The sequence below is a fragment of the Phallusia mammillata genome, chromosome 5, assembly GCF_965637545.1.
Source record: "Phallusia mammillata chromosome 5, kaPhaMamm4.hap1.1, whole genome shotgun sequence".
Classification (NCBI taxonomy): domain Eukaryota; kingdom Metazoa; phylum Chordata; class Ascidiacea; order Phlebobranchia; family Ascidiidae; genus Phallusia; species Phallusia mammillata.
The window spans coordinates 7,772,947-7,799,310 of NC_137256.1; the positions used below are offsets into that span (position 1 = coordinate 7,772,947).

Below are 26,364 nucleotides of genomic sequence, written 5' to 3' on the forward strand. Positions count from 1 at the left end.
CTTAGTCCTAAGGGTGCGCTGGGCCGTATGAGCCTGTGATGGCAAGAAAAAGGGGTTCACTTTGTACCACAACCTATTGTTGGGCGTTTTTCCCCCTTGGCCTGGTTTGTGTGCGCTATTTACATCAATGCAAATGCACTGGATGTTACATACGAACCAATAAAGCAAATGTAAGTTTGGGTACAAAATAGTGATACTGTAGTTTGTTTATTTTTATGTATAAAGGAAACGGTAAAGTTCTTGCTCTCGTTGGTAAAAGCTTAAAATTTAACATAATGATCACAAAAACAAGAAAAATATGACAAAATGGTGGTGACTTAAGTGTTAAAAAACATGTGGTGAAGGTTTGTCACTTGCGTTAATGTTTACCGAGGTTTTAGCTTACACGGGTAACCGCATGACTCTTTTCTGGTCTTGTTCCATCTCATCCAAGCGTGTCTGGCTAAGGCTAACGTGAGTGTGCGTTTTTTCACCGCAAAAAAATGCGAAACAAGGCGGAACGATTAGTATCAAGGAAAGTGCACAAAGACAAAAATCATTACTCAAGAGTTTACTTGAAGCCTAAGCGAACCTTGCAACTCTAAATAAAGACTACAGCTAACAACGTTAAAATTTGATTCATTTTCAGCCCTAGGATTAACAAAAAGTTTTAGTAGGCTAAGTCATTTGTATGCGTTGTCAAAGAAATTCGATATGTTCTGGCAGTCGTCCACTTAGGTTAGCAGGGTGCATAATGTTTTCAGCGGCACATGCGCAACCTCGTTTTTCGCTGACTCCAGAGTTCGTATTATGCAGTGCTTATCCTGCGGAAGCCAATGTTTCGGGATTTTGAAAGGGTACCAGAAATGTAAACAACCGCAACAATGAAAATCCAGGTATTTCGACACCTTCTTGCGGCCAAGCGTTGCGTCACAACCCGACTTGAAACGAACACTCGTCGCGCTTAATATAGCACTAACGCGTCAGTTTTTGTTTAAGTTTCCTTTGGCTGAATTCAACAAACAAACGAATAGCATTTGATCTTACCCGACTGCGGATGGTAATAAAACTAATTTGTTCCAAAAAGCATGTTTTTCTATGAATTTAGCCTTGGTATGTTTATTACATTCGGTTTAAACCCCATTATAAAAACGTACAATATTTCAGCTACTGCACACAGCAAATTTAAAGCATTCGATATGTTTATACACCGTCAAGACATTTTACCATCTTAATGCTGTATATATTAAAAAAATGTTTTTCTCTTAGCTTCAGTTGAAAATGTAGTTTCGGAGATTCCTCCTTACGTGAGTCTCTGACTTTTTTTAAGAGAGAGTGATTACATGCCGAAGATAAGCAACGTACTCGAAACGTGTAAAATGTTACATTTGCTTGGAGGTTAGGAGAAGGGCAAGTTCCTGTCAAAAAGTGCTCCTCGTATTTACAAAAACCAGTTTGTGGGCAAGGATGGCAGTACGGTACTATAGCACGGTACGATACGCAGCAAAAATCGTCAAAAAGTACGGTGCGTAGGTACGGTACGCAAAAAAGCAGAGGTACAGTTACAGTAGGTTGGTACGGTCCTTCATCAGAGCGTACCACCGTACCAAAAGCGTACCGTACCACCGTACTGGTACGCATAATAAATGTTGATTAAACGGTCATTTTGAATCAATACCATTTGCAGATAATATTGAAACTGTCTGAAAGTTGAATTTTAATTGTTTATGACATGATTTCATCACAATGTCACTGTACCAAAAGAGAGCCGAAAAAGTTGATGACGTCACTGCCTAATATTTTGTGCTTACTGAGCTGACCGCTATGTAAAATGAGGGTTACACGCACTGTAGGCCGATTATTAAAACGCGCACATGACAATAACTGAGATTAACTGAGATAGGCATTTGTAATTGAATCTTAAATTAGTTAAATAAAGTTAGTAAATTCTGTTGTCTTGTTTGCACCAATGATTTGACATTAAAAAATATGCAGTTGAAAGTGACACACTGTCGCTGCACGAGCCCATTTAACTGCATCAACCTTTTATTACGAATACGCGGGTTATGCAGTGGGGCAGCCCTCCTTTAGACGCCATCTAATTCCGATTGGTTTATTTGAAGTACGATTTTGCGTACCGTACCTCAAGTAGTGTACGGTGGTACGGTACGTTTCTATTTTTGACATTTGGTACGGTACGCTCTCGTAACAAGTTACGTGGAACGATCAATGCAATACGTACCGTACCGTACCGTACCGTACTTTAAGCACGTTTGTCGAGTAGTGCAGGTGCTTTGTGATGTCTCGTTTCTTCAACGAGAGAAACCCTTTTTTACCGACATCTTGTGTGCAAGGGAAATACCCCTTTTGCCTGCCATGCTGTCTGCTGTCCTAAGCAGTTGAGGCGGTAGAGCTTTCTTGTGTTTGTAGCTCTACCTGTTTAGGCAATGTAAAAACCTTTCAAATGTGTCGTGTATATATTTGTAAGTGTTGCTAGCATGTTTCAAACCTTCCTCATGTTCTACCATCTAGCGTTGCGTGTTTCGAAACCTTGCGCTTAAGACTTTAAACCGCTTTTTTATTCGTTGCTACTATGAAACGCAATGAAGCATGACTGGGAAAGTTGCGACTGCCTAATGTCAGATTACCACCTTTGCGTTTCCTACTCGTATTTAGTTCCTGTCAACCTAAAAAATGTTTACACAGTTCAAAAGGTCACACGCTAGCCTTTTAAGATATAAATGCCCACAAACCGTAGAGCAGGCCCAGTCGTTATCGCGCGGTGTTTTCGTTGCGTTGTGACGTTTTTGCGTTTCATTTTTTTCCCTTTGTTTATCGTGCACTGTACTAGTCGCATTCGGTGTTATTTACCCTGATGAAGACGACCTGTATAGGACGTCGAAACGTCGGAATAAAAATACATTTGCCAGAAGAGCTCTATAAACTTGATATTATGCCTGGCAGCAATAGCTTATGTACTGTAGAGCAGGGCTTCTCAAACTGTGGGTCGCGACCCCATTTGGGGTCGCGGAATATAATTTTGGGGGCGCGAAACATTATGCGTTATTATGTCAGTCACAATAAAGGGAACAAAAATAAATAAAAAGCGGCAGAGACGAGTTTGTGCGGCCGTGGACATGTTTATTAGAATACATACACTGGTCAAAGTGACGTAAATAAAAACTCAAAATATTTTGATTTTTAAACTGCTTTAAACACATTCTCGCTTCAAAAAAGGTTACCTGCACTATTTACGGGCTTTGTTGCATTAAAACGAGTTACCTGTAGTTTTCCTAGCGAAGTACCTAGCGCACCAAGCGAAGTACCTAGCTGACTAAGCGCACTTAGCGCACCTAGCGGACCTGCTGTTTTCAAAGGCACCGAAAAATATTAAGTGAAAAAAGGGTAAGAATACATCACAAGAAAATAAAAACAAGTGCAATAACTAGATATTAAATAAGCGTGAGAACAAATGTGCTTACTTAACAGTGAATAACGAAACAAACACATTAAGTGAACACCGGTTCACGTTACATGTCGAGCACATATTCTCACAAACTACACCATTTTCTTGGAACCTCGGTTTACATGTGTGATTCATTGTCGTTATTGCATTCAGCAATGGAAATGCAGTTGTGCAAAGAAGGATCATGGTTTCCAAAATAACCAGGATTACATGTGCAATCGAATCGAGTGTTTGTTCTACTGCAAATTGCATTTCTGTTTCAGGTATGAAAATCAGTTAAACAAATGTCTTTACAAAATGTCCCATTTCCAGTTTAACCAGTATTGAATGTGCAGGTAAATCCATCAGAAGTTCTAGTGCAAGCTGTATTTTTGTCACAACTATGCTGTATAGGTACAGCTAATGTCTTCACACATTATTTCATTTCCAACATAACCAGGATGGCATGAGCAATTAAATCCATTAGTAATCTGCTGCAAGTTGCACTTGACTCACTCAGAAATAACCGTTGAGAATTTTTCGTAGCAGTCATTGCCTGTTTCCATAATCTTCGCCTTGTCGGCCGTAACACGATCGAAACATATTATTTTTCCAAAATAACTTATTGCACAAAAGCGAGTCAAACAAAGTGCAGGACGCAACGATGAAATGAATTTGCTAAGTTAAATCCAGGAGGTTATCCTGTCATGTCTAACAAACGCAGGCGGATAACATAATGCAGGGGTTCCCAACCTTTTTACGATCTCGTACCACTTGGATGCTCTGTATTGCCACGCGTACCACTTCTTACATCAAAACTAATTTAATCGAATCATGTCTTGTTCAGAAGAATAACATTGGCCCACTGAAATAACACTAAAGCACTACAACTAAACCTAATGAGATTTTTGTTTTTGTTTACTGTCAATCAATTGGTCGAACAAAACATAAAGTTGTGGTTTCATGTTTTTGTGAGTAAAACGAAAGCTACTCGCGTACCACCTGAAAAACCTTCGCGTACCACTAGTGGTACGCGTACCACAGGTTGGGAACCCCTGACATAATGCATACAAACAATGACAATGTTCAATAAGCTTGGTACTCGCTTGGTAAGTCATAACATTGCATATAAGTGCCCAAAAACTTGCTCAAGCAAAATAGTCGCCAAACTTTGCACTGAAAACAATGTTTTTAGGCAGTACACATTGTTGTGTTAGTGTAAATTCAAACAAATTGACAGAAAATTGGGTATCTTTATGAAAACACATTTTCGGAAATTACACTCCCATTTCGTTCATTAGAAATGAAATTACATAACACTAGAATAAAAGCATATACATTGCATGTACTTGCACACAGACATTAGAAAAAATGTGGCGCTTACGAAACAATGATTTAAGGCAGTATGGAAACCTGCAGGACTTTTTTATGAAATTCAGCACCCAAAATTGATGCATTTACTAACATGTACTGAATGCGTTCAAAATTACAACAACCATTCTGTTAGGTGAAGATTATGGGTTATGATCCTACTGTTTTGAAGCAACAAAGCAGTTAGGAATAGGTTAAACGGCACTCGATTTTGGCAAGCTTAAACAAGAAATTGTTACTCTCCGCGGATACGGGAAATTTGAATGGGTACATAATCGCTATACAGTAATACTGGGTACACAAACAAACATATAAAGCGCTTAAACACATTTTCGGTGGGCTACAGCGAAACATCGTTTTCAATTACTGTATTATTGGCACCACTTCCAGCAGGAATAGCTGGAGTTTCGTTTTCTGTGGGGTTAGTTGAGGATCTGTTTTCCAAAGAATGATTCGAGTCGCCATTCTCTACAGGGTGAGTCGGGTCTTCGACGATTGTCACATCACTGGAACCATTGTCTTCGACGTTTGTGGGGTCAATGTTGGTTGTCCCGGAAATGTCGATTCCGTCGTAGCGAATCGTGCTCCTTTCATCTCGAACAAGCGCATTTTTCTTTAAGTTTCAACAGAAAACAACATCATTAAAACATTTGTCCTGTACAATTGGCATCTAGCGCGCTTTTTTAGGTCATTTTTTGACTTGAGTTAATTTCATTTGGAAAAAGACAACATAGCGATAGACCAAAACAATCTCCAAACAGAGCTGCGCAATGTTGAAACGAATCGTGACTAAACGCAAAAACTTCTTTGAATGACAAAAAAAACTCGTAAATAATAAAAACAGATCTCCTGGTAACTCCTAATAAATACATAATGGAAAAAGTAGACGTTTGAAATGTTATATTCCCGATGAATTGCATTCTTCTTTACACAGCTCGTAACTGAGCCAATTGCTTGTTAACTAGATGTTTTTCAAGAGATATTTGTATTTATCGTTAATTACAATGTGCCCATTACCAAAATTGTCCCTTACTCTTTTTACATTTTTCATCAATGGAGAAACAGTCACCCATTGTTCCAGATCAAAACAGAGCTCTTACCGTATCTGGTACATAAGTACGACGGTGACGACGGTGACGCACATAGAGGACCGACAAACCAATTACCAAGAGAATCAACAATATTCCAACAACTATGACTGCGATTATCCATGAAGCAAGTCCTAGAAACGTATTATTTTTGTTACAACAGGTTTTATGGTAAAAACGTTGCTTGGTACACATGTATTCCAAAAACCCAGTGTGCAACACGGTTGCAAAGTTAGAGTCAGGTATTTTTAGTTAGATTTATGACTGTACAATATAAGAAATCGTAATCACAATTTTTAAATAAAGTCATATGTACGAAGGCCTCACAAAGGATATAAAATGTAAAACTCTTCATTTTTTACTCACAGCGGTCATAAATTAGGCCCAAGGCATGTGCCTTTGCAAACGACATAAAAACATAAAACAGCGATTTATTTAACCGCATACCGACAACGTTAACGAATCGCAGTAGCACTTTATAATTATTTTGTCCCGGTGTCATAAAAAATCCTAAGAGACAGGGTATATGCTAGTACTAGTATAAATCGAGCTCCAGCCACTCTGCAAGCCTGGTGGTCTGCAACCCTTTTTTGGCGCTAATGTATTCCAAAAATGTGTGCAAAATCCTGGGCAATATATTCTATTTGAATAAGGAACAATCCCAAAACCTTTTAACGAAATATATATATACAATGTTAAAAGCAATTGTAACGATCAATTCACTTGGCCCTCAATGAAGTTTTAGTTTAGTTTAGTATTTCACCTTGGTTTAAAGGAACGCAATTTGTTCCATCGCCAACATAAGTGTCGTTACACCGGCATGTGTAGCTTCCAATCGTGTTTGAGCAAGTTGCTAGATCGTGACAAACGTTTTGCAGACATTCGTTTATATCTTTGCAGTCGGAGCCGTTTGCTGTAAATGAAAAACGATCATACTTGACTGAAACACTCCATGTAAAAAAACAAGAAATATTTTAAAACCTAAAATTCAAATCACAAGTTAGAAGACTAATGAACAGTAGTTCCGAAACATTTCGGAAATATTGGCACCAAAATGTCACTGTATTTGCTTCAATGACCTTATATTTTACCAAAACTACAAGTTTAACGCTGGTCTTGGACTTCTAGCACGGTAAACACATTATTTTTGTCATGGGCGTCCGGTAATTTTATGACATTAAATTGTATCGCAATATAATCATGTGTATTCAACAGCAGTGTAATAACAGACATTTCTATAGCACATGATCGCAACAGGGTTGTTAGGGATGTCATACATTACCATGTACCTACAATGCTGTACAAAAGGATCTGGAAATTACCACCTCGAAATAACAATCGACCCTGATATGGACCAAACATACTTTTACACGAATGTCTCTGCTTACTTGTGAACCCTGTGTTGCACACACAATTGAAGCTGCCAATTTGGTTTTGACATTGGTGACACGAATGGTTGGTTTCAGTGCATTCATTGATATCCACGCAGTAGGTGCCGTTCCCTCTAAATCCAGTTTTACATGTACATTGGTACCGATTACCTTCGGGGGTACATGATGCGTTGTTATGACATGGATCAGAAAGACAAACCACACTTGTGCAATTAAATCTGTCTCCTATAAAACCGGGAGTGCATTCACAGCTGTAGCTGCCTTCTGTGTTGCTGCAGTTGGCATACGCGTGGCAAAGATTTGAGGAATTCCTGCACTCGTCCGTATCGTTGCAGTACGTTCCATTACCAGTATATCCTGAACGGCAGACGCATGAGTAGTTACCCGCAGTATTGTCGCATCTTGCGTTTGTGTGACAAGGGTAAGGGTTGGAAATGCATTCGTTGATGTCTTCGCAAAAGCTTCCGTTTTCAATAAATCCACCACCACAGACGCAACTATAATTTCCAATCGTATTTTCGCAAGTGGGTTGTTCATGGCAACGGGCTACGGGCAAACCAGGCTCGGGACAGGAAATTAAGCCACTAATGTTGCTAAAACATATATCAGGTTGGGTCATGCATTCGTCGATATCTGAACAATACGTTCCGTTTCCCGAAAATCCGCTACTGCATTCGCATGCAAAGCTGCCCATTGTGTTTTTGCAGGTGGCATTTGCATGACATCCAGCCGAATTATTTTCACATTCGTCGATGTCGGTGCAGTGGTTACAATCATCACCTGTAAATCCTTCTCTACATACGCACTCGAATGAACCATTGGTGTTGTTGCAATTGGCCGTGGAAGCGTCAAAATCTTCACATTCATTCCTGTCTTGGCAGTCTGTACCGTCACCCATATAACCAGCAGGACAATCACAGTTAAAGCTACCGTTAATATTGCCACATGAGGCGATACTATGGCACGTTCGAACCAACGCAGGGTCAACAAATCGTATCGTAGTCCTGTTTAAAGCCACGCACGTCTCGTTACGTAAAACGATAGTCGTCGACAAGCCGCATTCATCCATGTCGGTGCACGTCTTGCCGTCACCATGGTAACCTTCCTGGCATGTACACGCGAAGTTGCTGGAACAGTTGGCGCAGGTGGCCTTCACATCACAACAATCTACACACGTTAAAACAAATTTTATACGTTGTGATGTTTACACGCAAATACTGGTTTAGATCTTTTTACTCAAAATTTTATAGCTCTTGTATAATTTGTCTTATGCATGATCTGTATAGCGCTAATAGAAATGACACATTATAGTAGAGAACCTATATACAGGGTTGCCATACCGTCCTTATTTCTAAGATTTGTCCTTTTTTTAAAGAACAATGTCTTAGAAAAGTTCATTGTCCTTATTTCTAAGAAATGTCCGTATTTTTAACTTGACTTTTGTCTTATTTTCAACAAATACTGGTCAAATCCTTTTCTACAAGTAAAAGTAACCCTAGACTGCAGTGAGATTCAGTTTCTACGAAGAAGGAATGGCTAGAACAGATTGATGTCGGCAAAATATTGCATATGATATGTCACAGTTCGTATAAATGCAAAGATTTGCTCAAAAACGTTTGTTTTGTTTCATACGAAAGTTTACTTTTTCGGTTGTCCCTATTTTTGGTTTCAAGTCAATGGCAACCCTGCCTATATAACAGTTAAAAATCTCTGTAAGTCTTTACAGGTATGAAAGATTTAGAGTATATTTTACATTACAATTATGTTTTAGCCCTAGGAACTTACATTACAAAATGGCTACCATGTTAATAGTAGTAAAAAACCTTAAGAGATAGATTTAAATAGCCATAAAAAGCACAAACTACGATTGCTGCTTGCCTGTGTTGTGCCAACGACCTAATGAAAAAAATACCTGGTATTATGTTTCCAGTAATCGGTGAACCACAGAGATCATTGCATGCAGAAACAGCAACTGTGTGGTTCAAACAGTTGCTTAAGTTTGTCAACACCAAACTGGGTTCTGTAAAAACATTAATAAAATAATTTTTTGTTTATATAGCAGTAAGTAATTAAAGGGTCACAGTAAAATATCTGGCCCCTAAGAAAATATCACATAGTAAATATATTAGACTACAAAAAAGTAACACTGTTTTTTGAAACAGACGATTGTTGTTAATCACAAGTCAATAATAAATCTAATTTATTCCAAAATCTAAAAAAAGTTATCTCTCATTACATTGTACTTAATTTCACAGACAATTGATCACAAGTAAAAACTTGGCAGTTAGAATAGCAATTAACCTCTTTTTATGAGGTATCTCATGTTTGAGTAACATGACTCAAGCTTTTAGATTATCCACATTGATAATGAAATAATTCAAGCACCTGGAGTGATGTAAGTTGCAGAAGCAAATGTAGATGTCACAAGTACTGAGTAGTTTGTAGCACCATCCACAGAATCCCAAGTCAAGCTTGGTGTTGTGCATGGGTTTGTAATTATTAAACCAGTTGTAGCATTGGGTCCTGGAACAAATGAAAACCAATTCAACTCAGGGGCGTATCCAGAAATTTTTAAAGGGGGGGTCCAACGTTTTATTTTGGGAAATTCCCTAATGACGTCATTATACGTCATTAGATCGCTTTGAAAAATTTTCCACACAAAAGTGCTAAACCGCACGAGACTGAATACGTAATTGACATGTCAAAATGCCACTAAATTGTCGCTTATTTCGTTTTCTGGTTTAAAACGACGCGTTAAGCGGCAAAACGCTTCAAATGTCCAAAATTGTAAGCAGGCCCAAAACCGAAACCCGGTCCAACTTTCGACTTTGGCGGTTTTTCTCAGCAAAGCTTACTCAGCAAAACTGCAATCAGGCAATCAAAATTGTTGCTTAAAAAAACGGGCAGCAATTTCTAAAGAACTGAACGCCTTTCTGAAGCGGCAATCCTACTGTTAAGTTGCGCAATGTCACGGATGCACTAAAGTTGGTAACTGCAGAAGGCAAAAATTGTGCCTAGTGAGTAACAAATTACGTTTACCTGTGTGTGGCAAACTAATACGTGTTTGTCAGGTCGAAACTGTTAAGTTATTTTATTATTAACAAAGTTAACAGAAACAATACAACATTAAACGTTTTTAACCAATTTTACTCAGTTTACATTGTTTTACTGCAAAAACAGTTGCATTTAGTACATTTAACACTAACAAAAACAAATTAAAACCAGCGTTCTAACCGGAACGTAACTTTTCGCTTGTTAGCGCATAAAACTCCTTGTTAAACCCTTGTTACGTCACAATTGGCGATTAGATAAGAAGCGAACACAAGAGATTGAAAGCTCACGGCTTTGAGATAACGACTCCCTGTTATCACGCAACGGTAACGGAACGATTTGAGCCTATTTAATTTACGCACAACATTTTTTAAAAAGAGGGGGTCCGGATTTTCCCCCATAAAAACCCTTTTGAAAATACCAAATCGCCTTCTAATTTTCCACATTCATAGGCACTCAGAAAACAATACAAAGACCCTTTGGTGTTTTTTAAAAGTAAGTTAACCACATGCATTTTGCCAATTCCACAAACATTTTAATTTTGCTTTTCCACAATGCAGCAGTGCCTCTCTGCATTAGTCCCCACACGAAAACTACATATGACTGGTTTCATGTTTTACACTCAAATAAAGTTAAGTAACCCACTTGTAGTAACTCTAAGTTCAGTGAGTAATCCAGTTCCTGCACTGTTTTGAGCAGCTAATTGCAATGTGTAACTTTGTGCTGCTTGCAGTCCTGTCACGTTGTGGCCAGTTGCATTTGATAAAAGGTTAATTGTCTAAGAACAAATCAGTTCACAATACTAACAATTCACACCAGAGTAAATAAAATCAAAAACAAAAGAATGGACTAATAATAAGCAGCTTGTTGACAGACTCCACGTCAGCATAATGCATTTAGAAGTTGCCTATCCAGCCATCGACTAAAATCAAACAACTCTAGTACAGCTTTTGTTGACAGCAAGTAAGCTTTAAAACTAGAATGACAGGCCAAACAAACTGTAAAATAGGTATTTTTGTGCCATTATTGTTATGAAGTGAACAAAAATTTTAGGTTGTTGAAAAAATCGAAGTTCTTTTCTTGACTAGTAAATACCAGTTGACGTTGAGGTCACACAGTCATACCGTATCAGCTCCAGCAACCATTCTCCGTCTTCTGGCAACAACCACATTTACATTTAAAACATAAGATTGAGCTCCTTGTGATTGTAGCCATCCAAGCACAACAAAACTGCTTCCTATTTGTTCAACTTCAAAACCTTTAACCCTTCCAAAAACTGTATGAATAAAATTTGTTTTTCAATTGAAAGCAAGTGTTTGATTTTGGATAATATTGTTAGACAGTGATTTTTTGTTTTCATTTGAGTCTCACATGTCACCAAAGTGCATACACAAAAAACAGCCAAAAAATTTTAGTGTAAAATGATATAAAAATTTGTATCCTTCAAAGTTTTAAATTTATAACATACCTGTTGTTTGGAATACTGGTTCACTCATTACAGTCATATTTGTTATTTCTGGTTCAGCCACAAATTCATAGTTTGTTGCCTCATCCAAACCAGTCACTTCCACAAAATCACCAATAACATTATTAATCATTCTGGTTAAACCATTTGCCATGTTGCGAATAAATACCTGAAACATAATCAAAAAAGGACTGTTAGGATATTTCCAACTCTGAGGCTTAATGCAAATACATGTCACTAACATAACTAAATAAGATACACACAGAACAAATATATTGTTTTTTACACTGGTGTGCTTGTGAGTTGTGTTATATCACATCAATAAATCAATCCAATTTCTTTTCTCATTCTATGTTTTTATTTAAATAGAAATAGATTAAGTTGTTTAGAAGGGAATGAATGAACGAGCATGATAAGTTCATACTAGGTGTGACAGCAACTGTATACTAATTCACTGGGATCAAAAAGACATTCTAAGCTTTGCTTGGTTTAAGGAGTAGGTAAGAACCACAATTTCAATGAAGTTGGACAAATATGACCACTTACTGTATGAGGAAATCTTTGATCTCGAATCACAAATGTCACAATCACAGAAGTGTGTGTAAAGGCAGTAATTTCCAATTGGGGCATAGCTGCAAATTAAATCATGGCACAATGCCATCATGTTGCAAAATTACAGGTTGCAAAATCTTACCTACACAAAGCACACCATCACCAACATATCCTGGCATGCATTCACATTGAAAACTTCCAACAGTGCTTAGGCACTCAGCATTTGTGTCACAATTATCCATACCAACTAAGCAATAATCAAACATTTCACAAAATGTTCCGTTTCCAGTATAACCAGGATTGCATGTGCAGTTAAATCCCACAGCAGTCTTTGCGCACATTGCATTTGTGTCACAATTTTGTTCAGAAAGTAAACAATTATCATGACAAACTCTTCCAGTCCCAAAATAACCAGGATTACATGTACAGTTGAATCCATCAGTAGTCCTGGTGCAAGTTGCATTTGTGTCACAATTGTGGTGTATAGATTCCGCTAAGCAAATGTCTTCACACATCATTCCGTTGCCAACAAAGCCAGGATTACATGTGCAATTAAATCCAGTATTGGTTCTAGTGCAGGTTGCATTTAAGTCACAAGTATGTTCTGTGGTGTTACAAACATCTTCACATGTCATTCCGTTGCCAACAAAACCTGGATTACATGTGCAATTGAACCCAGTATTGGTTCTAGTGCAGGTTGCATTTGAGTCACAAGTATGGTCTGTAGTGTTACAAATATCTTCACACATCATTCCTGTGCCAACAAAACCAGAATTACATGTGCAATTGAATCCAGTGTTGGTTCTAGTGCAGGGTGCATTTGAGTCACAAGTATGTTCTGTAGTATTACAAACGTCTTCACACATCATTCCGTTGCCAACAAAACCTGGATTACATGTGCAATTGAATCCAGTATTGGTTCTAGTGCAGGTTGCATTTGAGTCACAAGTATGTTCTGTGGTGTTACAAACGTCTTCACAGGTAATTCCGTTGCCAACAAAACCTGGATTACATGTGCAATTGAATCCAGTATTGGTTCTAGTGCAGGCTGCATTTGAGTCACAAGTATGTTCTGTGGTGTTACAAACGTCTTCACATGTCATTCCGTTGCCAACAAAACCTGGATTACATGTGCAATTGAATCCAGTATTGGTTCTAGTGCAGGTTGCATTTGAGTCACAAGTATGTTCTGTGGTGTTACAAATGTCTTCACACATCATTCCGTTGCCAACAAAACCTGGATTACATGTGCAATTGAATCCAGTATTGGTTCTAGTGCAGGTTGCATTTGAGTCACAAGTATGTTCTGTAGTGTTACAAACGTCTTCACACATCATTCCGTTGCCAACAAAACCAGTATTACATGTGCAATTGAATCCGGTGTTGGTTCTAGTACAGGTTGCATTTGAGTCACAAGTATGTTCTGTAGCGTTACAAACGTCTTCACACGTCATTCCGTTGCCAACAAAACCTGGATTACATGTGCAATTGAATCCGGTGTTGATTCTAGTACAGGTTGCATTTGAGTCACAAGTATGGTCTGTAGTATTACAAATGTCTTCACACATCATTCCGTTGCCAACAAAACCAGGATTACATGTGCAATTGAATCCAGTATTGGTTCTAGTGCAAGTTGCATTTGAGTCACAGGTATGTTCTGTAGTGTTACAAACGTCTTCACACATCATTCCGTTGCCAACAAAACCTGGATTACATGTGCAATTGAATCCGGTGTTGGTTCTAGTACAGGTTGCATTTGAGTCACAAGTATGTTCTGTAGCGTTACAAACGTCTTCACACGTCATTCCGTTGCCAACAAAACCTGGATTACATGTGCAATTGAATCCGGTGTTGATTCTAGTACAGGTTGCATTTGAGTCACAAGTATGGTCTGTAGTATTACAAATGTCTTCACACATCATTCCGTTGCCAACAAAACCAGGATTACATGTGCAATTGAATCCAGTATTGGTTCTAGTGCAAGTTGCATTTGAGTCACAGGTATGTTCTGTAGTGTTACAAACGTCTTCACACATCATTCCGTTGCCAACAAAACCAGGGTTACATGAGCAATTGAATCCGGTGTTGGTTCTAGTACAGGTTTCATTTGAGTCACAAGTATGTTCTGTAGTGTTACAAATGTCTTCACACATCATTCCGTTGCCAACAAAACCTGGATTACATGTGCAATTCAATCCAGTATTGGTTCTAGTGCAAGTTGCATTTGAGTCACAAGTATGTTCTGCAGTGTTACAAACGTCTTCACACATCATTCCGTTGCCAACAAAACCTGGATTACATGTGCAATTGAATCCAGTATTGGTTCTAGTGCAAGTTGCATTTGAGTCACAAGTATGTTCTGTAGTGTTACAAACGTCTTCACACATCATTCCGTTGCCAACAAAACCAGGATTACATGTGCAATTGAATCCAGTATTGGTTCTAGTGCAGGTTGCATTTGAGTCACAAGTATGGTTTGTAGTATTACAAATGTCTTCACACATCATTCCGTTGCCAACAAAACCTGGATTACATGTGCAATTGAATCCAGTATTGGTTCTAGTGCAAGTTGCATTTGAGTCACAAGTATGTTCTGTAGTGTTACAAACGTCTTCACACATCATTCCGTTGCCAACAAAACCTGGATTACATGTGCAATTGAATCCAGTATTGGTTCTAGTGCAGGTTGCATTTGAGTCACAAGTATGGTTTGTAGTATTACAAACATCTTCACATGTCATTCCGTTGCCAACAAAACCTGGATTACATGTGCAATTGAATCCAGTATTGGTTCTAGTGCAGGTTGCATTTGAGTCACAAGTATGTTCTGTGGTGTTACAAACGTCTTCACACGTCATTCCGTTGCCAACAAAACCAGGATTACATGTGCAATTGAATCCAGTATTGGTTCTAGTGCAGGTTGCATTTGAGTCACAAGTATGGTTTGTAGTATTACAAACATCTTCACATGTCATTCCGTTGCCAACAAAACCTGGATTACATGTGCAATTGAATCCAGTATTGGTTCTAGTGCAGGTTGCATTTGAGTCACAAGTATGTTCTGTGGTGTTACAAACGTCTTCACATGTCATTCCGTTGCCAACAAAACCTGGATTACATGTGCAATTGAATCCAGTATTGGTTCTAGTACAGGTTGCATTTGAGTCACAAGTATGTTCTGTGGTGTTACAAACGTCTTCACACATCATTCCGCTGCCAACAAAACCTGGATTACATGTGCAACTGAATCCGATGTTGGTTCTAGTACAGGTTGCATTTGAGTCACAAGTATGGTCTGTAGTATTACAAACGTCTTCACACATCATTCCGTTGCCAACAAAACCTGGATTACATGTGCAATTGAATCCAGTATTGGTTCTAGTGCAAGTTGCATTTGAGTCACAAGTATGTTCTGTAGTGTTACAAACGTCTTCACACATCATTCCGTTGCCAACAAAACCAGTATTACATGTGCAATTGAATCCGGTGTTGGTTCTAGTACAGGTTGCATTTGAGTCACAAGTATGTTCTGTAGCGTTACAAACGTCTTCACACGTCATTCCGTTGCCAACAAAACCTGGATTACATGTGCAATTGAATCCGGTGTTGATTCTAGTACAGGTTGCATTTGAGTCACAAGTATGGTCTGTAGTATTACAAATGTCTTCACACATCATTCCGTTGCCAACAAAACCAGGATTACATGTGCAATTGAATCCAGTATTGGTTCTAGTGCAAGTTGCATTTGAGTCACAGGTATGTTCTGTAGTGTTACAAACGTCTTCACACATCATTCCGTTGCCAACAAAACCTGGATTACATGTGCAATTGAATCCGGTGTTGGTTCTAGTACAGGTTGCATTTGAGTCACAAGTATGTTCTGTAGCGTTACAAACGTCTTCACACGTCATTCCGTTGCCAACAAAACCTGGATTACATGTGCAATTGAATCCGGTGTTGATTCTAGTACAGGTTGCATTTGAGTCACAAGTATGGTCTGTAGTATTACAAATGTCTTCACACATCATTCCGTTGCCAACAAAACCAGGATTACATGTGCAATTGAATCCAGTATTGGTTCTAGTGCAAGTTGCATTTGAGTCACAGGTATGTTCTGTAGTGTTACAAACGTCTTCACACATCATTCCGTTGCCAACAAAACCAGGGTTACATGAGCAATTGAATCCGGTGTTGGTTCTAGTACAGGTTTCATTTGAGTCACAAGTATGTTCTGTAGTGTTACAAATGTCTTCACACATCATTCCGTTGCCAACAAAACCTGGATTACATGTGCAATTTAATCCAGTATTGGTTCTAGTGCAAGTTGCATTTGAGTCACAAGTATGTTCTGCAGTGTTACAAACGTCTTCACACATCATTCCGTTGCCAACAAAACCTGGATTACATGTGCAATTGAATCCAGTATTGGTTCTAGTGCAAGTTGCATTTGAGTCACAAGTATGTTCTGTAGTGTTACAAACGTCTTCACACATCATTCCGTTGCCAACAAAACCAGGATTACATGTGCAATTGAATCCAGTATTGGTTCTAGTGCAGGTTGCATTTGAGTCACAAGTATGGTTTGTAGTATTACAAATGTCTTCACACATCATTCCGTTGCCAACAAAACCTGGATTACATGTGCAATTGAATCCAGTATTGGTTCTAGTGCAAGTTGCATTTGAGTCACAAGTATGTTCTGTAGTGTTACAAACGTCTTCACACATCATTCCGTTGCCAACAAAACCAGGATTACATGTGCAATTGAATCCAGTATTGGTTCTAGTGCAGGTTGCATTTGAGTCACAAGTATGGTTTGTAGTATTACAAACATCTTCACATGTCATTCCGTTGCCAACAAAACCTGGATTACATGTGCAATTCAATCCAGTATTGGTTCTAGTGCAGGTTGCATTTGAGTCACAAGTATGTTCTGTGGTGTTACAAACGTCTTCACATGTCATTCCGTTGCCAACAAAACCTGGATTACATGTGCAATTGAATCCAGTATTGGTTCTAGTGCAGGTTGCATTTGAGTCACAAGTATGTTCTGTGGTGTTACAAACGTCTTCACATGTCATTCCGTTGCCAACAAAACCTGGATTACATGTGCAATTGAATCCAGTATTGGTTCTAGTGCAGGTTGCATTTGAGTCACAATTATGTTCTTTGGTGTTACAAATGTCTTCACACATCATTCCGTTGCCAACAAAACCTGGATTACATGTGCAATTGAATCCAGTATTGGTTCTAGTGCAAGTTGCATTTGAGTCACAAGTATGTTCTGTAGTATTACAAATGTCTTCACACATCATTCCGTTGCCAACAAAACCTGGATTACATGTGCAATTGAATCCGGTGTTGGTTCTAGTGCAGGTTGCATTTGAGTCACAAGTATGTTCTGTAGTGTTACAAATGTCTTCACACATCATTCCGTTGCCAACAAAACCTGGATTACATGTGCAATTGAATCCGGTGTTGATTCTAGTACAGGTTGCATTTGAGTCACAAGTATGGTCTGTAGTATTGCAAATGTCTTCACACATCATTCCGTTGCCAACAAAACCAGGATTACATGTGCAATTGAATCCGATGTTGGTTCTAGTACAGGTTGCATTTGAGTCACAAGTATGTTCTGTAGTGTTACAAACGTCTTCACACATCATTCCGTTGCCAACAAAACCTGGATTACATGTGCAATTGAATCCGATGTTGGTTCTAGTACAGGTTGCATTTGAGTCACAAGTATGTTCTGTAGTATTACAAACGTCTTCACACATCATTCCGTTGCCAACAAAACCAGGGTTACATGTGCAATTGAATCCAGTATTGGTTGTAGTACAGGTTGCATTTGAGTCACAAGTATGTTCTGTAGTGTTACAAACGTCTTCACACGTCATTCCGTTGCCAACAAAACCTGGATTACATGTGCAATTGAATCCGATGTTGGTTCTAGTACAGGTTGCATTTGAGTCACAAGTATGTTCTGTAGTGTTACAAACCTCTTCACACGTCATTCCGTTGCCAACAAAACCAGGATTACATGTGCAATTGAATCCAGTATTGGTTCTAGTGCAGGTTGCATTTGAGTCACAAGTATGTTCTGTAGTGTTACAAACGTCTTCACACACCATTCCATTGCCAACAAAACCAGGATTACATGTGCAATTAAATCCAGTATTGGTTCTAGTGCAGGTTGCATTTGAGTCACAAGTATGTTCTGTAGTGTTACAAACGTCTTCACACACCATTCTGTTGCCAACAAAACCAGTATTACATGTGCAATTGAATCCAGTATTGGTTCTAGTGCAGGTTGCATTTGAGTCACAAGTATGTTCTGTAGTGTTACAAACGTCTTCACACATCATTCCGTTGCCAACAAAACCTGGATTACATGTGCAATTAAATCCAGTATTGGTTCTAGTGCAGGTTGCATTTGAGTCACAAGTATGTTCTGTAGTATTACAAACGTCTTCACACATCATTCCGTTGCCAACAAAACCTTGATTACATGTGCAATTGAATCCAGTATTGGTTCTAGTGCAGGTTGCATTTGAGTCACAAGTATGTTCTGTAGTGTTACAAATGTCTTGACACATCATTCCGTTGCCAACAAAACCAGGATTACATGTGCAATTGAATCCAGTATTGGTTCTAGTGCAGGTTGCATTTGAATCACAAGTATGGTCTGTAGTGTTACAAATGTCTTGACACATCATTCCGTTGCCAACAAAACCAGGATTACATGTGCAATTGAATCCAGTATTGGTTCTAGTGCAGGCTGCATTTGTGTCACAATTGTACTGTATAGGTTCAGCTAAGCAAATGTCTTCACATGTGGTTCCATTTCCAACAAAACCAGGATTGCATGTACAATTGAAGCTCCCAAGTGTGTTGGTGCAGTTTGCATTTTCACTACAGTTGTGCACTGACTCACATTCATTGAGATCTGTAATTATAGCATACATTTGCTTTTGTAATTATAGTGAACATTTCTTCATATTGTACTGTATATTTCACTTAATATTTAACATACACACATCAAACAAATACGAGTTTAAGTTGAGTTTGTCTATCATGTTATGTTATTGCATGACCACTGTCAGGATCTGCCTTCACCATATCACTACAATTTGGTCCACGCTTTCGAAAAGGTTGCCCACTTTTGTCCTAGACAATTCTAACATGACTCAGACGTAGTGCGGCTACTCAATAAAGCTTTGACCATTTCAATACAAACTATCCAAATCTTTTGTAATTTAGACAATGCTTAACGTTACTCCTATTTAAAGTTCTATTTTAAAAGTAATAAGGGGTGAACAGTGAAACTATAAGGTAAAACACATTAATCAACACCTATAAATAGCAAATTCTACAAGTTGTCTGAATTTTTTCCAATTTAGAAATAGTTCAAAATATTCACCCATTTTAGGGTGCTATAAAAGGAAACACAACAATCAAGGACTCGAAACAGCATGTTCTATAAACAGTCCAAATTTTTTTCAATTTGGAAATTGTTTAAAATTCACTCATTTTATGAGGCAAGTGGGGTGTTGGGGCTTTTGATTCAAACGAACCAATGGCACATCCAGAAGAAATTATCTACCATCTGTGAACTTTTCACTCAATGCAACAAACATTTCATTGCAAAATGAGTTGGAAAACTTTAGAAACTAACAAGAAAAAACAAACAAACAAATCAAGTAAAATCAAAAAGCGCCCCCCTCGAACAAAAGATTCAAAATCCGAGTGCTTTTATAGTTGGTGACATTGCAAACTAAAGTAGCATTGGAGACGAGATACAGCAAATATAAAAGTATGGCATTTCTAAATGCTTTAAAGAACTATTGTTTGGAAATGAAAGTTACCTATAACCTAAATTCGGAACCAAAAACCCAATATTTATCTTACCTGTCATTGCATTGAATGTAGTTTGTCCTGTTTCTAGTATGGTTCCATTAGTTGCACGAACACTTGCACTCAATGTGACAGAATATGATTGATTACCAGTCAACATATTAAACTCCAGCTGTAAAACAAGGTTTTATCATGGTTATGGCATTACCAAGCTTTCAAAACTTAAAAATGTGTTTTTTCAAACTTATTATCAATCTACCACATGGAATTTATTAGGAATCTCAATAGTAGACTATACATAGGGGATTTTCTCCATATATTTCTTCACAACATTTGGTAACAGAACTTTACAACAGAGCAATCTATGTTTGAACAAAACATTGAACTTGTGCTAAAAAGTGTTCACAAAAGCCATCCACATAGTACAGAATGCAATCGCACTTAAATAATAAAGATCCTATTTTTTTTAAAAAACAGAAAAATAAAGAAGTCTAGGTACAGATAAATTTGAACCCAGTTTGAAAAACCTATATTAAATGATGACTTAATATAATGCAGTGCATGCAAAAAGTTTAAGCATTTTAGCATTAGAGTTCATGACAAATAGATAATGGTATAACTGGATAATACAAAGAGTGCCTACTATTTATTTGCAGTACTTTGGCTACAACACAATTGCTTTTTGATATACAGTGTTTCTTTAGTGTTGGCAGCTGCACCATTGACTAAAAAAACACATGCATGGGGTAATTTATGGTTATCACATTACCTGGTATTGACTGGAGCTGTCAAGTTCGCTTTCAGATAAAGTTTGAATTACACCATTTAAGGTTACATTCATTTCAATTCCGCGTGTGAGCACAGTGGGAGGGAAGGTGATTGTCAGTCCACTGCCATCCAGAAATGATGTGGAAGTGAATAAACTACTGTTGATTCCAGAAGCATCTACATAAAAGCAGTGTTAGGTTTGGTTATGATACTTAAAAATATTGTACCAAACAAATGTTGAAAATTTCAGCTTTACGATTGCATGAAAAAATGCTAAACATTTTCTGTTACCAAATAATGTAATGTAAAGTATTGTTTTTTGCATTCCTAGTTATGCTACAATAGTGAATGTAAAAGCCAAAAGTATTTTCTGAAATATTTATTGATATAATATGCACATTGCATGTGCTAAACAATTTGTTGGATCAATATATCTGTTGTGTGATTGTTTCTGGCAAGTAATGATGCTCCTGTTCTTTATTTATATTTTGCCACTCATAATAGCTATAGCTTGAAGGCCAAAAAAACATTCCTGATGCTTATATCTTCTCCATCTAGTTTAAATGACAATGGCCTATTACATTGCACACTAATATCAGCTTTTACTAAATATATACGCCAGATCCTGTTTTATCATTGAGATGTGATATTCTGTTCTCGAAATTTCTTTGCAGAAAAGCATTTTATGCTGCAACCTGTATTGTTTCGCAAATAAATAATCAAACTCGCCTGTTTTTAGTTTCAATAAAAATGTTTGAAGACAAGCGAAAAATTAAAAAACAAAAACAAAAACAAAAGTAAAACAACATGTTTCCCAGTTAAGATACTTCTGCAAAACATAGTGTATACTTGCTTGTAGTAAACAAAATAGTGTAGCGGTCAAAAATGGCATCTCCACCAGATGCAGAAAACAGGCGATCATAGAAATTTGGAATTTCTCCATCCACACAAGCCTCAAATAAATAATTTGGTCGAAATGCATATATTGTGTCAGCCCTGGGTAAAAAGCGACACCTGTCGTCGCACAACTCCATATCACATACTGCAAACATAACAAAAAAACGTTTACCAACACTCCTTACACTATATATTAAACAGATGGCAAGAACAATTTACAAGGTTAAATAAGATGACAAAACCTTATACGAAGGCACAAAACGGATTACTTGCCACCAATACAGTCAGCTGTCAGTTCTAAAATCTTATTTGATTGTGCAGAAATTCCATCATTTGACACTAGAGACTGTGATCCAACTAGTCCATCTTTAGTGTGCAGTTGTACACTTTCCAAGCCTTCACCAGAACAGCCGATGTATAAAATATTTTTTCTTGTTAAATCACTATTAATGTCATATCCATTCCTTATGGTGTCTGATCCTGTAAAGCACAAAATATGATAAGAAAACAAGAAAGTAAACTCTGAAAAGCACCCAGACAACAATATGTGATGTACTACTGTATATAAAAGCAACATCACAGAAATCAACAAAGCTAACAATTTATATTTCTTCGTTTCAGATAAACATCAAGCAACTGGGCAAACTTTGTCCAAGGCTGTGTGTGAAGAAATGATACATCAAATTTGTTACATAAAGAAGTGAAAGTAAACAATATATTTAAAAAACAATAAAGTAGGACTTACCATGATACCTAACAAATGAATCAGAATAGAGAGTAGAATTAACCATTGTCAAGTTGAGACCAGCAGTACTGGGTGGAACACTTTGATCAGAAACTATAAGTTCATGGTGACATTGTGAGGTTCCAACCTCAAACCTAATTACAGTTACATTGACCACCCTTTCTGGTTGCATCTGATAAGCAGCAAGTAGTTCACCCTCTATTGTGTCTCTTAAAGCTGTATCACTGTTAGCATTAGAAGCAAATGTTTGGCCAGTAATGTTGATGGAGGCAAACACTGATATCATATCTGCAGAGAAACAAAAACCAAATCTTGTTAAAAGTGCATCTTTCTTTAAATATATTTACACAATTGGCAACAAAGATGCAATTCTAGCATGTGTTGATTTAAAAGTTTGTAATAACTTGGACGCCTACAAATCATTAGTTACCGAACAAAAACAAAGATATAAATATTTTATAAAACTGTGTACATACGTTTCTAAACATTCGTGTTAGTTCTTGTTTGTATGTAAAAATTCCATACATAAAAACAACAAAAGAATCCAATAAAAAATCAGCAAATTTACAAAATCTGATAACAACAAATATATATGGATGCAAAAGTAAATATTTAATTTAATTTGATAAATATTGCATTCCTTATTGTTTACATTTTTCTTATTTCGGTGTTAACTTTTGTTGCTAAAATTTTGAAACAAAAGGAATATGGACATAAACCTCACTAATATACACTGAAATGACTGATAAAAAATTACATGCAGAACAGAAATTTTTAAGTTAAATAAATAACATGTTTTTGCTTGGGTCTTTTTTCAAATTACCTGTTGCAACAAATTGAGCTGCACCATATGGACTTTGACTTTCCGAATAGTCAGATAATGCTACTTGAGATGCTCGTACCCTTACCGAATAATTGGTGTTTGGTAACCGGTTTAAAACTCTGTAATACACACCAAAACATGTCTGCTCATAACTGTTTACTGTTCAACACAAACAGCTATATATTTGCCTAGTTACACTAGTACACATATGGAATTGGAAAACATTTTGTGTTTTGTATCTATTTTATCTTGTGGTAACCAAAGCTTAGTTTTTTCATTATCATATAAGTTGGAATTAGTAGCTTTCTTACATAAACAAAACCAGGCAATCATTCAAAACAAGTGTTTAACTTACACTGATACATATAAGGAATTTACAACCGAGTCAGGCACTGCATAAACTGTTGAATTTGTGTCATCCATTGTGTTGTTAACTTCCACTTCAAATCCTGTAACTCCTGGTACTTGCTCCAAGTACATGGTAAAAAAAGTTGGGGTGGTAATGAAAGTCAGCACACCAACTCCATTGGGTGCTGAAACAATATAAAAAATGTGGTATCTGTTTACTTTGCATAATGTATAAAGTAAAAAGTATGAAATTATTCTCTTCCATATTTACCTGTTCTTGCTGGAACAGACATAGATGGTGTGCCAGCACCATCATCACCAATTGCAGTAACAACTACATTGTATCGAATGTTGCTCTTCAGGCCAGTTATCTATAATATAACAGGTAAGGTGAATACAAAAGAGTTACTACTGTTATGTTGTAACTTGTTCAAAGCTGGTAACAAACGCATGCAAGAAAGAGTAGAAACAACTATAGTGCTGAAATACCCTTGCAAATCAATTAGCAACATGCTATGCAATTTTTTAAGGTAATTGTCCTGGTTGTTGGATAGATAGCTGTGTTGGACAGATAAATATTATTTTTCTTTTGTGGCAAGTTTTGTAACATCAAACTAAAAGTTATTCTAGTTCGTAGAAGTTCCTCGTCAAATATCGGCTACATTTCTTCCATTCATAAGTCAACCAAGACATTTGTATATCCGATTAGCATGTGTGTATTTACTGTGTCAATAGTCGAAACTGTTGATTGTGTTTCACTGTCACTCGGGGTATGAAAAGCAGTGTATGTAACATTGTATGATGTAGCACCAGCAACTGCACTGAATTCAACAGTAAAGCTGTCTGCTGTAGGATTTGTAATGCTGACAGATGCTGGAGCTGAAACAAGAAATAGTTCTGCTTAGAAACGCATACAAGTGGTGAACTGCATCACTGCACCATGCACAAATTTTAATCTGAAATACCGCTTTGGGCTTAATATTATGACGCACGTGACACGTCATGTGTTAACGTAAGGTGTTTAGTACAACCCTTAACAATTTAAGAAGAAAAACAACAACACTTACAATGATTTGGATAGAAGACTGGCATAAATTGCTTTCAAATCAGAGCATTGCATTGATTGGCATTTTATTACAATAAATTCAGTAAATCGCATGATTTAAATAGTAAATTGTGACATTAAAAGTAGCCCATTGGCAATAGCAAGCAGTAAACCCTGCGCGTCACGTTACGCGTGTTGTCGCGAATGGGGACTTCCCCTTTCAAAGAATAACACAATAAACGTCCAAGCGTTTTAATCCAAAATTTGTAGCAGTTGATACGCACTTTACACGTATTAATCATTACAGCCTAAAGCAATTTAATTAACGAAAAATTGCTCATGGTCAATAAATAAATTTTTTGCCTTTTGGGCGTTTTTGTTTGCATAAAACAAAGAAACGCTCAGAGCATTGACGCCTGTTAGAGCGCTCATTGCACTTGTGGTGGATGAGACAAGGATTTAAATGAAAACACAACAAACTCGCAACCGTGTTTAAATGCAAATGTATTGCTTATTTCCTTTTTTATCTTAGGATTTTATGCATTTGTTACGTAGTTATTATCTTGTAAAACTTACCTGGTAACTGGCATCGAACTGACTGGGTCGTAATTAAGAACAGCCAGACGAATATCCACAATATCTCGCACAGCATCGTCATTAGACGCAAAGCACAGAGTCAAAATGCAATTTCAAAATAAATTATAACCCGTCATTACAGATTAAAGACAATTTTTTTGCCTAAACCACTCACGTTTGACAAAGTTGCCACAAAAGCCTTTGAAAACAACATATATTGGGTTAAGGTTAATTAGCCTACATACGCCGGCCCTTGCGCAAAGTAGGCTATACGCACCACTGCACATATGTGACTATGTTGAACTTCACCGGTAAGAATAATGCTTACAACTGTTTTATACCAATTCTATAGGTACACCGTTTGTTGTGTAGCATTTTCTTTATTCTTACAGTAAATACCTATTAGCAAACGTAAACTTGTTTAGGCCTAGCCTACTATTCCTACTGTAGCCTAATAAACAAAATTAGATTTGTCAACAACTACAGATTTTTCTACAATGCAACGCTCAGTTGATGTCAATAAAAAGTCGCCGAATTATTTTTGAATAGGCTTCAGCAAGCTGCTACAAATTTTACGCAATGTTAAAAAAGCCCCACCGGAAAGCCAGACGTATTTTCCCGTATTAGCCAAACTGCGGTTCGTGAATTTTCATTACACCACGTAAAAAGAGGGGGCAAGTAAAACACCCGGTAAATATTTCCTAGGGAAACACCACTTTTGTTTAACTGTCAACTTTATAATCTATCAAAGTTTGAACTGTTTCAAATTATGTGCTATGTTTTAACTGCCGCTAAAATTAAACACGTATCACTAAAACGAATTTTCATCTAAAGGTAAATAGAAAATGCAAAGCTATGGCAAAGAAATGGTAATGTGTCCAAATATAACGCCAAACCCGTGCTGTTGAAAATGTTGACGTTACCTGATTTAAAAGTATGCAATAACGAAACTAAAGTGCAAAT

General features: G+C 37.3%; 1 protein-coding gene across 1 annotated transcript; it reads right to left on the reverse strand.

Annotated features, from left to right (window-relative positions):
• Positions 1 to 3,960: 3,960 nt before the first annotated feature.
• On the reverse strand, positions 3,961 to 25,512 carry LOC145228202 (uncharacterized). Its single transcript, XM_080093206.1, has 21 exons — positions 25,402 to 25,512; positions 24,505 to 24,659; positions 24,052 to 24,151; positions 23,788 to 23,965; positions 23,433 to 23,551; positions 22,610 to 22,897; positions 22,138 to 22,344; positions 21,821 to 22,009; positions 20,969 to 21,144; positions 20,254 to 20,371; positions 12,485 to 19,291; positions 12,337 to 12,422; positions 11,794 to 11,959; positions 11,450 to 11,601; positions 10,971 to 11,103; positions 9,660 to 9,797; positions 9,187 to 9,294; positions 7,272 to 8,441; positions 6,647 to 6,796; positions 5,896 to 6,017; positions 3,961 to 5,408 (listed from the first exon to the last, which is right to left on the reverse strand). The coding sequence occupies exons 1-21, from the start codon at positions 25,481 to 25,483 to the stop codon at positions 5,136 to 5,138; spliced, it is 10,917 nt and encodes a 3,638-aa protein (XP_079949332.1). The 5' UTR covers positions 25,484 to 25,512; the 3' UTR covers positions 3,961 to 5,135.
• Positions 25,513 to 26,364: the final 852 nt, after the last annotated feature.